The 15,662-nt window shown below is 38.2% G+C and overlaps 1 protein-coding gene across 2 annotated transcripts in view; it reads right to left on the bottom strand.

The window, feature by feature from the left end:
• Positions 1–3,190: 3,190 nt before the first annotated feature.
• Positions 3,191–15,662, bottom strand: part of LOC130912784 (uncharacterized) — a 239,286-nt gene continuing 226,814 nt past the window's right edge. For both annotated transcript variants that reach the window (XM_057830826.1, XM_057830828.1), the window contains 4 exons: positions 14,535–14,591; positions 14,382–14,462; positions 14,147–14,306; positions 3,191–5,932 (listed from right to left, as the gene is read on the bottom strand). In XM_057830826.1, coding sequence (XP_057686809.1) covers positions 5,650–5,932; positions 14,147–14,306; positions 14,382–14,462; positions 14,535–14,591 — 581 coding nt within the window. In that variant the 3' untranslated portion in view covers positions 3,191–5,649. The remainder of the gene's footprint in view (positions 5,933–14,146; positions 14,307–14,381; positions 14,463–14,534; positions 14,592–15,662) is intronic.

The following is a 15,662-nucleotide window of genomic DNA, read 5'->3' as shown; positions in this document are numbered from 1 at the left end:
GGTGATAGTCGAGCTAGTCATTTACTTCCGGGTTCGTGTCGACGACGAACTACGTACTTTGTTGCCTTTGTCGCAACCCAATGTGAGTACTGACAGGATGTGAGTCTATTGTGTATGTATGAGATTATGAACATGTTTTTGAATAATATGAACAATTGAGTATACCGCTTATCTTTCCGCACATGTTTGATAATCTTTTCATGGGACCAGACTGAAGATATGACTCTTACACAAGTAAAAGTAGTCAGTGTACAACTTAAATAGCAGAGTAAATTTATTGTTCCCTCAAAAAACTCTAAATACAGCCGTTATTATTATTAGTAGTAGTAGTAGTATTATCAATTATTAATAAACATTGTTTTTAAAAAATCCCCAAAACATCACATACCCAAACTGTCGTAAAAGGTTGCAAAATTCAACAAACGCACGGTTATGTATGTATGCATATACTACGCATGCGCCACTCACATCCTGTCGGTACTTCAGGTTGAGACAGCCAACTAACGAAGACATAAATTTATATGTATTCGTATATACATATACTTACATAAACATACATATTGAACAGATATGTATGTATATAAATAACAGTCACATCTGGCGCCAAACAAAGTTTAAAATGTGGGAATTGGTCTTTTTTGTTTTTTTTGTTGTTGTTGCAAATTTACAATACTTATCCATTTAAAATATTTATTTCTAAAAAAGTGTTGTACTTAAATTTTTCATCTAGAACTAAATATTTAAATTAAATCCTAAATCAGATTTTTTAAATATCTAAATATAAATATTAAATGTGGATCAGAAATCAATGTAAATCAGAAATATATAAGTCTTGATTTGGGTGAAACTAAATGGTTACCTGCTATGCAAATTCAAACGACCGGTGTTCTGTCAAAATTTGCTTCCTTATAAATTTTGCTCCCAAAGCTTTTGTGGCGGTGAAAAATCCCTCTTATACATTCAGTTGGACTCTGTTATGCAAAGGTGCTAAATAAACTGGTTACATTATAAACATACATGTGCGACACGAAAATGGCGTAAATCAATGCTTAACGATACGGCGAAGTCGTTAACAGTGAGAGAGCAGTGTGCAGTTGTTGTGTGCAGCTAACATGGTAGGATGTGTCTGAGGAGAACTTTTCTACATGTCCTTCAATGATCCAACTTAAATATTCTTTTCTTTAAAGAAAGTTTGTAGCGTTTACTTTGGAATCACTGCATTCGTGGCCATTTTTAGTGTTACGCGCGTGTGCAGAACTGCAAAATTGCCATTTTTGATGGGTTGCAAAATTTGTCAGAACACTGGAAGTAACAAAATTAAAGCTAGAGAAGCTCAGACTTTGTTATTAAATAATGAAAAAAACTTACTCAACGGCGGCAGTTGGCCCCTAGAGATTGATTATTGTGATGATAACGATATGCACATAAAAATGCATTTTTAGAGAAACCTTTTGGGGTATTTTGTTTTTTTTGTTCCACTTTTACGTATTGATACGAGCAATCCGACTGAGCCCCCTCGTGGCTACCAGAGGTGGGTAGTAACTAGTTACCAATACATGTAGTCTGTTACATTTACTTGAGTAACTTTTTGAGAAAAATTTACTTCTTAGTAGTTTTACCTCGCCATACTTTATACTTGAGTAGATTTGTGAAGAAGAAACACTACTCTACGCCACTACTTTGGGCTGCACTAGTTGTTAACATTTTCCTCTATATTCTACATATTAGTTTTGACTTTTTTTTTTTTTAATCAGCGATACCAACTGTAGCTCTACGAGTTTCACCAATGAGACATCGCAACAAAATGTATCACGCCGACCTGTTGAATCACATGGCGTCTTTAAAGCACCGTAAAAAAACAAGTATTTGACATAGAGCACACTCCTAAATATGACTCGAAAGCCAGTTTTTATTTGGCAACAATTAGCCACGGAAAACTGGGGATATGATCCTTTTAATTTCATAATAGGAACCAGAATGGAAATATTTGGACTAGGAAATATTTTCTCCACTAGAGGGCACTAATGCTCTTTGGACGAATGATGCTTCGTTTCTGAAATTTTTTTTTTCTTTCTCCAGATTTCTATGATTAAAAAAAAAAAAATCTTTAGCTTAATGTTGTTAATCGGTTATAGTACAGTACAATAAAAATTCATATAAATAACTGTGCTGAGAAGAAAAATAGTTTGAAAAAGTCAAACACGTAAGCAGTTACTCAGAATGTTACTCATTACGTTATTTTCACCAAACACTTTTTTACTTGTACTTGAGTAATATTATTTCTAAGTAACACTACTCTTCAGTAAAATATTTGGCTACTCTGCCCACTTTTGGTAGCTACTATACAGGCAAAAAGTCTCCATACGTTAAAATAATTCTGGAGTAAATATTGAAGCATAACTTATAAATAAGTTGGTAAATATTGTTGTGAATGTGACAAAAAATAACAGTATGTAATTAATGTATTCATTATACTGTAGTATTTATTACTGTAGGTAGTGTTAATAGTAGGGCTGTCAAACGATTAAAATTTTTTAATCGAGTTAATTACAGCTTAAAAATTAATCGTAATTAATCGCAATTTTTCGCAATTCAAACCATCTATAAAATATGCCATATTATTGTTGGAATGGAAAGATAAGACAAGATGGGTATATATATTCAAATTGCGGTACATAAGGACTGTATTTGTTTATTATAACAATAAATCAACAAGATGGCATTAACATTAACATTCTGTTAAAGCGATCCATGGATAGACTTGTAGTTCTTAAAAGATAAATGTTAGTACAAGTTATAGAAATTTTATATTAAAACCCCTCTTAATGTTTTCGTTTTAATAAAATTTGTAAATTTTTCAATCAAAAAAACAAACAAACTAGTAGCCCGCCATTGTACACAATGCTCATGGGTGCTGAAGCCTATAAAATCAGTAGCACCCAAGTGCCAGCAGAGGGCAGCAAAACAATTAACAAGTGGGCATTTCACTATACTGTTATTTAAATCTGTCTGAGTGGGGCATGTGCGTTAATTGTGTCAAATATTTGAACGTGATTAATTTTTAAAAAATTACCGCCCGTTAACGCGTTAATTTTGACAGCCCTAGTTTATAGAAAAATATTACCGCAAATTGAATAAAAAAAAGACACTTTTTCATTCACAAATATTTTATGTAGAAAATATACCGTTATATCACACAATTTGTTCATTAATGACGTATTTGATGAATCTCCATATTTCACATTAAATACATGGCAAAAGAGTTTGTACACTCGGTTCAAATACATGCTTTGTTTCTTTTTTTTTTTTTTTTTTTTAATGTACATACAAGAGCAGCTTTTGGATTTCTTGGCACATTGTAAACACGCAACATCGTAAATCTACAATTCATCTGAATGTCTAGGTTCTACTCGCACTTTATGTGTTGAAATCCAGTTCAAAACATCCAGCAGAGACACTTTGAATCGTCACAAAGTTAAAGGTTTGTCCTTGTTTTGGCAGCAGTTGTCAGTTTGGATCCAAGGCAAAAAAAATTAAAAAATAAAAACAGAAGGATGTCCTTTTGTGTCTGCAACTCAACACAAACCAAAAATTTGCTTTCCTGCCTTTTTCGAATCCCAGTGTTATTGTCAAGCAAGCACCAGTTTAAAGACACCGAGTGAAGAAATGTACTCAAACTACAATCCTAATTACAGCCGTTCTTTTACAATTAATGATTATAAATGCTAATTCTGTCTAAAAGGCTTTCAAAAGCAGTCATCAGCTACTTGATTCCCATCGACAAAATGGCAGCCATTTATAATACGTAAGCACGCAAGGGTTAAGCTAACTGGCTTGCATTGGAAATATTTGTAAACATCAGGAAGTTCCTTTGGGAGGAATGCATTTTGTTTTCCCATTATTTACCCTGGAAGTAAATGTAGACAATATCCCCTGAATATCCTTGAAGGTACAGTGGTACCTTTACTTATGAACGTCTCTACATACGGAATTTTCCAGTTAACACACACCTAAACGGGAAAATATTGCCTCTTCCGAAAGAAATTTCAGGATAGCAAAGGCAAAAATACAGTATGGCTGAATGTAATATATTTATAGCTGCTCTGGCATCCAATTGGCTAAGAGGGATCTCGACTGCATGTGTATCCCAACATCCTCTTCATTCGCCCCTCGTGTTCCGACAGCTTTATATGCGTATTAACTTATTCTTTATTCTTGGTTTTTAACATTATGCACAACTCTAATTTTAAGTTTATTGTGCAATAATCTAATCGCACCATGTATTTGTGACATGTTTTGATGCATTTTTATGCAATACAAAAGATTTAATAGTATGTCTGAATTTAAGGGGGCTTGGAATGGATTAGGGCATTTACATGGGAAATGCCTCTTTACTTACTGAGCTAAGGCTGCAACAACTAATCGATTCATAAATTAGTTGCAAACTAATTTGACAATTCATTTTTGCCGGCAGCTATGAGCAGTCCTGTTTGGGTCCTTGTTTGTGCGTAATGTGAGGTGGCGTGCAATAGTGATTAAAGCAAGAGAGTTCACTGCTACACTCAGGTTGGTTTGCTGAATCAATACAGTAATGTTACGAAATGTTGAATGTTAGATTGTCTTTTGTGTTGTTAGCTCTAGTGTGCCTCCGTCAGAGGTGAGTAAATGAAGCCGATTGTATTGTTCGTATTCTGATTCTATGAGACGTTACTACTTAGCACAGAGCGCTATGCTTGTTAACGATGATGCTAATCCGTGTTTTAAGTGCCCGTTTGTATCGTGTTTTGGAGACGCATATTAGCACTTGGCTTATTGTTAGATAGTAAAGGTGTCTCATTTCTTTTTACAAAGAAACCACAAACATAAACCCATTCATATAACAGCTTAGCGTCTCCTTTCAACACAAACTCAAACAGTAAATTGTCATACAAGAGAGTGTGCTTTGAAATTGGATCTGGATTGTATTTATGAACAACTGTTTGATAAAGAAAACAGTCATTACAGTCTGCCTCCTTATTCGATTTTGTAGTTTAGTTTTTTAAAATAAATGAGTTTGACACAATGTCAGCGCTTTGCCCACAAGGGATAAAAATGTCAACAGCTTTTTTTTGGTCTGATTTCTGTACTGTGAAAAACTTATGTTTTATACTCAGAACCTTTAGTAAAAACTTTAACAAGTTTTATGTACTTAACTGTCGTGTACTCTTTTAAGTCAGGAAGCCGTAATAAAATATTTTTGAAGGAAATAGTCATCCATTTTGTCTTCATTGTTACTTACAGCATGCCTAAACAACTTCAAAAGTTAAATTTATCCGATTTATCAATTATAAAAATAATCGTGAGTTGCAGCTCTATCCAGAACCAATGAATTTCGTAAGTAGAGGTACCACTGTATTGGGTATTTTAGTTCCTGGCTTTCCAAAAGTGCAATCACCCTTGCAGTCTCCCTCTTTGTTCCAGATAAAGGATCCCATAACTAAACTTGGAATAGTTTACAGCTCCATCTTAAGTTCTTGGGGTATTCAGTTCTTGGTACTACTGGTAAACTGTAACAATATGTTCGGAACTCGCTGTAAAATTTTGTAAACTTAAAACATCTTCCAGGAAAAAAGGCTTTCCAAAAGTCTCTAGTTCCACGAAGGGCCGCGTTCACCTCCCCTCCTCGGGTGGCCGTGTCTCCGACTTGATCTTGACGAACTCTTTGGCGACCTCGTCGTTGGGCCTCTGGGACAGGATGCGCATGACAGTGGTGCCCGTTTCGTCGGTGCGTACGGCGGGGCCGAGGGGGCACCAGCAGACGCAGCCGCGACGCTCGGCCACGTCACGCAGCTGCACCACCGCCACGCCCACCAGACGGTCGGCGCGCCCGAAGCAGTAGTCCTTGAGTGACGCGTGCAGCTCGCAGCACTCCCAGCCCTCTTTGCCCAGCATGCTGACAAAGTAGAAGCACAAAGTTAGCGTACATGATATTTTACATTGAAACATGCCATTAAATTGGGTAGCTCACGAGAAGATACGATTTGCGATACAAGGCTCATGTTATTGCGATAAAATTATTATCGATACTTGTGTCAGGAAATCAGTCTACAATATTCTACAATACAACTAATAAATAAAAAATCAAGCGGTTTTCATCCTTCTGCTGTGAAATGAAATGAGTTTATCGCTAATCAAGGGCGGACTGGAATACGGAGATACCCGGGACTTCTCCAGTGGGCCCGTCAGGAGAAATAAGTAGGGTCATAATCAGTGTTGTTAATAACGGCGTTAGAATATAACGGCGTTACTAACGGCGTTATTTTCTTCAGTAGTAAGTAATCTAATTAATTACTTTTCTCATCTTGGCAACGCCGTTACCGTTACTTAGGGTGACCAAACGTCCTCTTTTGCCCGGACAAGTCCTACTTTCACGTAGTATTCTCGTAGTCCGGGCGGGTTTTATAAATTCATAAAAATGTCCGTTTTTTATGATTTTTCACGGGACCAATTTGAAGAGAATCCCTCCGGCCACTGGGTGGCAGCGCCTGCCTGTGATGACATGGCTCCTAGAGGCATTACCGCCATCTACTAGGTTAATGATTTGGCCACAACGCCTGAAGTTTTTTTACGATAAATAAGTATACAATGGCAACTGTTGACTTCTGTCGGAGCTTTGACTGTGAAATCCCGTTTGGTGTTGTATCGTTGCGCTGCCGATGATTACATATAGTCAACCAACATCGTAACGCATAGTCACGTGAGTTACTATGCGTTACGATGTTGGTTGACTGCCGCGAGAAAAGTCTCGAAAAAGACGGACTCACGGAGACGAGAGAGCAGAGCAGGAGTGGGGAGGAGGCAAGGGAGTGTGACGCCGTTGCAAACGCGATGCTACTATGCTAGGTGGTTCCAATAATACCTGACTGTAGCTGATTGCCTACAAACTACGCCCACATGATGCTTCAGTAGATATCACATATACACAGAACTAGATGCAAATGACAGACACGGCGGCATTAACAACATATATAATAAAGAACTGGATGTGTTAGTAAACAGCCGCCATCTTAAAGCAGTAGAAGGCTCTGTTGTAGAGAAACTTCCTGGCGAACCTGAGTCACTTTTTATCTAAAATGCTCCTAAATCGGCAAAACTTACTTAAATCTATCTTTAAATGATGAAACAGTTTTAAAACATACACATGTCGAAAATAGAGGGAAGGGAACTAATGCAATAACGGGAGCAATTTTAACAACTTTAACGATTGATTCACAACATTAAATGACTTTCACACATAGCAAAGGTTATTATCTAGTTATCACAATATCCGCAATACCTTTGTGTCTAGTTAAGTTTAGGGTAAAGAACTGGGCTAAGGCCAATTGTCCCGAAAACCCTTTAAACTTCAAATTGTGTGACCAGTTTTTTTGTGTGTCTTTTAGAAAAAAAATATATGAAAATTATCACCAGTTACTTTGCCAAGTAACTAATTACTTTTGCATTCAAGTAACTGAAGTAGAAGTAATTTGTAACTGTAATTAATTACTTTTTTAAACTAAGATTAACGACATTGGTCGTAATTCCTAAAATAAATAGGGTTTGGTGTCACTACACATGCGCAAACTTCATATTTTAGACATACACGGGAAAAATAAATATTGGTTATAAAATAAGTAGGAATTAGTGACTGCGGTCAAGCCGGTGGACGTTCGTGTTCCTGTGGTCAAATAAGCGGACCCTAAAATTAGCGCACCCGCGTAATCCAAGCTTCCAAGCATTACGGTAAATGAGCGTGTGCTTGCGTTGTTCCCAGCTCTTAACACTTTAAAATGGCAGAAAACACAGACAAGACTGAAAAAGCAGTTTCTGCTCTTGCACTCCTCTTTAAAATGAATTGCTGTATTTTAAGCCAAAACAGCTGTTGTGTTTGATAGAACAATATGTCTATATGCTGCCATAGCAGATTCATGGCATATTAAGCCCCCAAACTATTTTTAGTTTGTCCGTTTTACCCTGAAATCCCCCGTTTACAAACATCGCGCAACCGCTTTTGTTTCAACCCAGCCATAAAACGAAGGTAATTAATTATATTTATTTTTCAAAATGTCTCTCATTTTTAGCTTAGATTCATTAATTGATGTCTCATACTTCGGGGGGAAAAAAAAAAAAAAACGACAAAAAAATTATTCACTCACAAATTTTTAAACTTTTAAACAAATTATGGCACAATGAAAAAATGGCGTCTGTAAAAAAGTCACGGATATCTACCTCATAACTATCATTTAAATATATTTTTTTTGTCACGGATATCTACCTCATAACTATCGCTTAATGTATTTTTTTTGTTACTGTCGCATTTTTGACGATATGTTAGATGATAAATAATCAATCCAAACAAAGAAAAATTGAAAAAAGGAAAAAAGAAAAAAAAAAACGTTTGAAAGGGTAATATATTAAAAGGAAAATCTCAACCACTCCTTGATGTCTGCTAATTCTGCATTGTTATATTACCATGTTTCACCCATAAAATCCCCCAAAAATCCGGCTATGGCCATTCACAGCTGTGTCTTGACACTCAGTGATACATGCTACACTGAGTTTTTGGATCGAAACAAGTACGCGATAATATCTCGTTAAAGTCATGGCGTCTGTAATTCTGCTCTTGCGTGCTCTCACCTCCAGAAAGGATTTTGCTGTTTAAATTTTTTTTTAATGCCCTCCTGTTCAAAATGTTTCTTCCCCCAGAAAATTGAGATTTTAAGCTTTCCAATGATGTATCATACATGCATACTGGACAATTTTGAAAGTTGGCCAAATTGGGGGTCTCAGAGCGGAACTTCAAGTCACCTGAGTGTTTTCCGCCAAATATATATCGCCACCATTGTCATCATTTAATAAAGGAAATAAAGTCCCCTGATCTTGAAACCGCTCCATCTACTGTCACGTCAGTACAATATTATGTCATTCCCCTAAGCGACGGGTTGTTTTATTAGATGGTAGGTTACTGTTCTCATTTTTGTGACAACCTAAAACCACAAATCTGAAGTTCTTGACATGATTGGTAAATACTAATAGTAGACCTCTATGACTACTTCCATATTTAAAACTGCAATTTTACTGGACCAATGTTTAGAAAAAATAATGTCCTACATATGAACTTTGATCTGGTTACAGGTTACAGTTTTCATTTTTGTGGTACTGTAAATCTTCAACTCTGAATAAATTCTGGCCAAGTTTTGTAATATTAGTAGTGTACCTCTCTGTCTACTCAGACGTCAAACTATGCATTTTTACTGTACCAATATTTAGAAAATTTGAACTAAAAACCGGCATCTGTACTTTGATCAGGTTACAGTTCTCAAATGATTTACACATTTTTTAGTTTACTGCAGAGGTCACGGAACCGTGGACCTCGGTCCGGTTCCGGACCCCCAAGCCGTCTGGACCGGATCTCAAGCTGTCCGGACTAATACACGTTGCAACAACAAAAATCATTTTTTTTCTGCGGGTTTGCAGAGCAGAGGTGGGCAACAAACAAAAACCTTAGCGGTGACGCGCGTGAGCCAGCCAATGGGAGTGAAGCATTTGAAAGTTATTTTTAGAACAGCATGTCTCACACTCTCTTTCCAGACTCCGCGGAGTGACAGCCAAAAACTGAGCCGAATGAAGTTGGAGGAAGAGGCGAAAAGGTACGGCAAATGGCGTGCTCAAAACAACGCAAGATTGATGCAGAAAACAGAGTGTTTAAGGAGGAGTAGACCAACACCTTTTTGTTCATTTTACCTGGCGGCAGCACAAGACCACTAAGCCTCATCTGTTCAGAGACGGTGTTCTGCCAAAATCTGCTACATCGGCGAAACGTCTACATTAGTCAAATTTGACACCCAAAGTACTACCGGGTGCGCTAAACTTGTTTTGTTTTGATGCATACAGGCAGAACGTACTAAAAATGCCTTAAGAAAATACTTAAATGCAGTTATACCAAATAAGGATGGTTTAAATACGCTACGTGACTAATGTGGTCAACTGCTTCAAAGCTAACACAAAAAAACCACAATGGTTAAAAGTAGAGATGTCCCGATCGATCGGCATCCCGATCGATCAAGTCCAATCACGTCATTTTCAAAGCAAAATCGGCAAAAAAATATCGGCCATGCCTTTTTTAAATATATATATATACTGTATATTTTTTAATTAAATCGTTTTCTAATTGTATTTAACATTACAGACATAATATGTTACACTCACCCAGAGTCTTTAGTTTAAGCTTAAAGTGCCTGTGACACGAAAAAGCATGTTTATTTCATAATACACGCGGTATTTTATGCTCCTGAATGATATGGACCGCTTGGATGTGTGTGGAAGCGATCGCTATATTTATTTAGTTTTTTGAATCCCGCGCCAGGAAAATGAGTGACTTCCGGCTTCGGTCTTGCATTGAGGAGGAGGGCGCTGTGACGTGTACGTAGAAGACGTCCTCTTCACTATACAGCGTACTGTTGTGTATGGGGACGAATAATTCAGCTGATTTTGCGGATTAATACGTTTATTTTTCGCATCACGCCAGCCAAACGGCTGCAGAAAAATCATTCTGTATGAGGGAGAGGCGTATGCGCCTTTTTGGAGTTTCAAAAGGTTCCCATTCACCGTGGATATTTACTGTGGGACCATTGGACTTACGAGGAAGTGAGTAAACATCTTGTTTTGTATTATGTCAAATACGAATACAGCGATTACAAAGTAAACACTACAAACTTCCTTTAAATGAAGGACTACTTACGTTTGATCATTGATAGGCATGTAAAAAGCTGTCCTAATGGTCATTAGCAGCAGCCCGTTAGCTGCACAACAACTCCAGCCACCCTCCTCCGGGGAACGAACTGTAAATTGCTCTCCGCCGGGCGGTTTGCCGATCCGCGACGACAATAGACAACCGGGTCGTCATGTCAAATAATCCAGGATAGTTATGTGTGATTTTCCGCTTTGAAGACTTTGAAACATCACTCGGTTCGGGTTAGCATGTCGGCTAGCTGTCACGCCTTCTGGTTTGTTTACATTCTCCGAAGCCGGGGAAGGGAAATGACATATGTCCGATTTAGGTGTCATAAAATATCGTTCGGGAGGTGCGACAGTAAAGGTGAAGTCGACAGTTTTGACCATTATGGAGTAATTTTGCCATGTCGTCCTGAATAAATGCATTTTTATTATTTCATATTCCATTCAGCACAAGACTGTTATTTGTCATGACCATGCCTTTTATTTAGCAATTGGGGAAAATACTTGGATAAAAAGAATATCCTGTAAAAATATTGAAGTAAAGAGACAGAAACAATGACATTTTGCCGCTCTCTTCGTCGCGTTTTCCTCATTGTGAATAGTTCTCCCTCGACGGGCTGACTGGTCCTTCTCAAGCCATTTATATTGCTATTGGGGAAAAATACTTGGATAAAAAGAATATCCTGTAAAAATATTGGAGTAGAGAGACTGAAACAATGACATTTGGCGGCTTTCTTCGTCGCGTTTTCTCGTTCTGAATAATTCCCCCTCAATGGGCTGAATAGTAAAATCGATGAGCCCAGTCTACCGCTGACGTCATCCACCTGTTGGGGACGCTAAAGCCCTATAATGGTAGGCGTGGCTAACTGGCAGATTAAAAGGCTAATTTCTCGTCATCTGTGCTTTGCTAAATTGTTGTATATAGTCGAATCGTCTCAAAATATGATTCTAATTCACATAATAATGCCATTTAAGACTTTTTTTCTCGTGTCGTATGCTCTTTAAGGTAGGGTTATCAAATTTATCCCAATAACGGCAGTAATTAATTTTTTAAAAAATGTATCACGTTAAAATATTTAACCCATTGTCGCGCTCAATCTGTAATGGCGCTCTTTTACCTATATATAGAGATAAAAGGCAGCGTAAAATGAGCAGAGTGAAATTTGGCAGCCTTTGGAGCCTTTTTTTAATTGGCTAAAGCCTTACAATCCCGCTCCCTACGATTATAAATATCATAAGAAGCAATGTGAGAAAGCAAGGTAGCACTTGATCTTTTTCTTAACACCTTATGTTATTTCCCAACGCAGAAAAGATATATCAATTGATAGCACTACGCACAGTCACGGTTCCACTTCCCATCATGCATTTGGCCACGGTTACAGTATCATTTACTGAAAGCTCAACAAATACACTAGATGGCAATATTTAGTCACAATATACAAAGTCACAAGTCTTTCTATCCGTGGATCCCTCTCACAGAAAGAATGTTAATAATGTAAATGCCATCTTGAGGATTTATTGTCATAATAAACAAAAACAGTACTTATGTACTGTATGTTGAATGTATATATTCGTCCGAGTTTTATTCATTTTTTTCTTAATGCATTGCCAAAATGTATATGATCGGAAAAAATTATCGGGAATGATTGAATTGAATCGGGAGCAAAAAAAAAAAAAAAAAAAGCAATCGGATCGAGAAATATCAGGATCGGCAGATTCTCAAACTAAAACGATCGGGATCGGATCGGGAACAAAAAAACATGATCGATACAACCCTAGTTAAAAGTATGAGAGGGTAATACATGCAAAAAGTATTTTTGAGGCAATGAAAAGGTTCTAAAGAACTAAATAAAAACAAAAATAGTGAGTACTCGCCGCTTCTGACCGATGTGCGCATGCGTGCGGATGCTTGCGCAAGCGCGCTGAGCGTTGTGTAGACATTTCGCCGCGTAGTAAGGAATGGCCGAACAACGGTAGCGCTTGTAAAAAGCAGCAATTTGAAAAGGCACTATGAGACGAAGCACGCAGCTTTTTCGCAAAGTTTCCCTATGAACTCTGCCATCCGTTCTCAAAAAATTGCGGAATTAAGGGCTCAATATGATCGCTTTATTATCTATTACGAATTTATTATTACGAAATATTATTTATTACTTACTATAAATTTATTTTTTACATTTTATTTACATTTTTGAATGTTGTAATTATCAGCATGGCCACATAAAGATACGTTTGTATTTTTTGGAAAAAAAAGACGCATTAAAAATATTTCCTGACCAGAGATTGTTGTAATTTTTTAATTTCGAACCCGGAGGATTTTTAATTCATGACCCCTGGTTTATTGTATCAATGACCTGTTTGCATTAAAATCACTACATGCTTTAAAATCTGTTGTAATTACTTTTCTCTAGGCTAACTAAGGGCTCGTGTTATTGTTTACTATATGTTTTCTGTCCAAAACGAATCAAATGCCGTTTTTTTTTTTCCATCAAGGTACAGGTACACATAACCTTCGGACTATAAGGCACACCTGACTATAAGCCGCCACCCACCAAATTTGACACAAAACTGCATTTGTTCATAGATAAGCAAGGGCAGACTGGCATACGGAGATACCGGGGACTTCCCTGTGGGCCCATGGTCAAATGAGTGGACCCTAAATAGGTAGAGAGCTGGGAACGTCTATAAATGAACAGTAAGTGATGTAAATGCTTTACAATGAATAGGAAGTGACCCGTAAATGCCCTGAAATGAACAGGAAGTGACCTGTAAATGCCTTTTCTTTTTCCTATTGATGGCGATACGCAGTGTTGTCAACTCCCCAGTAAGAAAAGTAGCCATTGGCTGTCCTAAAATTTGCTAGAAGTCACTCAATGACATCATCACCAAATGTGCATAATTGGCAATTTGCTTGGGAAAAAATGATGGTAATTTGTCGCTCATCGCTTTTGACAAATTAAAAAAAAAAAAAAAAACACCAAGAGGCTTTAAAAGGTCGCCAAGTTGGCAACACTGGCGATAGGTACCCTATCCATTTTGAATTTCAAACTATTACATAATAGTTTAGAATTTTTTGGGAAAATTTGCACTCCTAAATGATGACACTTAGGAAAAATGTGTACTTCCAATCAACAGCACTCAGACTCAAATGTGATATATTTTGAAAAAGAAAAATATTACTACTGTTTGATGACCGAAATTTTTTGTCTTAGACTTCAAATCGATGATACTAAGAAAAGTTCTGACTTACAAGAAATTGAAAAAATATGGCTCACAATCGTTGACACTCGTGTATGACCAACTAGAATAGTGTGAACCCAATAATTAAAAAACAGCCTTTTAAAAACCGTCTATGCTAGCTCAGTGTGGTGAGGTGCACGTCAACATGACTGACAATTGGAAGCTCTCGTTGAACTTGGCGCTCCAGCAATTGTTCTTGGACTTGGTGGTGAACTTGCGTTTCTTGTCGCCCAGAGTCGGCCCCAGCAGCCACAACTCCACAAACGGTCGGAACATTCCGGATGTCCGCCAGTGCACGTCGTTCACGCCGATCACTGCCAGACGGCCGCCGCGGATGTGTGTTAGGTGCGTTGTGCCGAGTTTTTGAATCCTGAGTGGCCGGCGCTTACCTTTCACGTTGACTTTGCGTTCCTTGGCCATGACGTCTACCTGCAAGACCACTTCTCCGATGGGCTCTTCGACGCCAGAACCTTATTAAAAAAAAATCACTTTTCTTCAAAACGGACTTGCGAGCCTAATCGGTTAAAGTCTTGTGAGCTCACCTCGATCGGGTCGAATCTTCTCATTAGGCATGATTCTGATTCCCATGCCGCTGTGCACTAAGAATACACACACGTGTGAGTTGATACGATGTTAAAGGAGCAATATGTAAGATTGTTGGCCACAAATGGTACAGCAACCAGGGCTGCCAGATAAGTGCTTCACAATGGAGAGTCAAGCTACGTTATTATACCAATGATTCTTTTCAATCACATACTGAAAACCAATTTCTTGAGAAAGCTTTGCTGTACTTGTAGTACAGGTGCGCACGCACCTGCAGCGCATGTACGCGCAAATACACGTATCTGCAGTACGTGCAACTGCTATACAAGTAGAGGTACCTGTAGCGCAAGTACACGGAAGTACACGTACCTGTAGCGCAAGTGCACATACCTGTAGCGCAAGTGCACGTACTTGTACTGCAAGTACACTCAAGTACACATACCTGTAGCGCATGTACTCGCAAGTACTGTACATGTACCTGTAGCTCAAGTACACTCAAGTACACATATCTGTAGCTCAAGTACACGTACCTGTAGCACATGTACACGCAAGTACACCAAACTTTAGTGCAAGTACACGTACCTATAGCGCAAGTATAATCAAGTACGGGTACCTGTAGCACAAATGCACACACCTGTAGCCCAAGTGCACGTACCTGTACTGCAAGTACACTCAAGTACACGTACCTGTAGCCCATGTACTCGCAAGTATATGTACTGTACCTGTAGCTCAAGTACACATACCTGTAGCTCATTTACACGCAAGTACACCAAACTTTAGTGCAAGTACACGTACATGTAGCGCAAGTACACTCAAATACGCGTACCTGTAGCACAAATGCACACACCTGTAGCGCAAGTGCACGTACCTGTACTGCAAGTACACTCAAGTACACGTACCTGTAGCCCATGTACTCGCAAGTATATGTACTGTACCTGTAGCTCAAGTACACATACCTGTAGCTCAAGTACACATACCTGTTGCGCATGTACACGCAAGTACACGTAACTTTAGTGCAAGCACACGTACCTGTAGCGCAAGTGCACGTACCTGTACTGCAAGTACACTCAAGTACAGGTACCTGTAGCGCATGTACTTGCAAGTACTGTACATGTACCTGTAGTTCA

The sequence above is a fragment of the Corythoichthys intestinalis genome, chromosome 3 (assembly GCF_030265065.1).
Source record: "Corythoichthys intestinalis isolate RoL2023-P3 chromosome 3, ASM3026506v1, whole genome shotgun sequence".
NCBI classification, from domain to species: Eukaryota; Metazoa; Chordata; class Actinopteri; order Syngnathiformes; family Syngnathidae; genus Corythoichthys; species Corythoichthys intestinalis.
The sequence above is the reverse complement of the archived record's forward strand: the minus strand, read 5'-3'. Positions and strand labels throughout refer to the sequence as shown.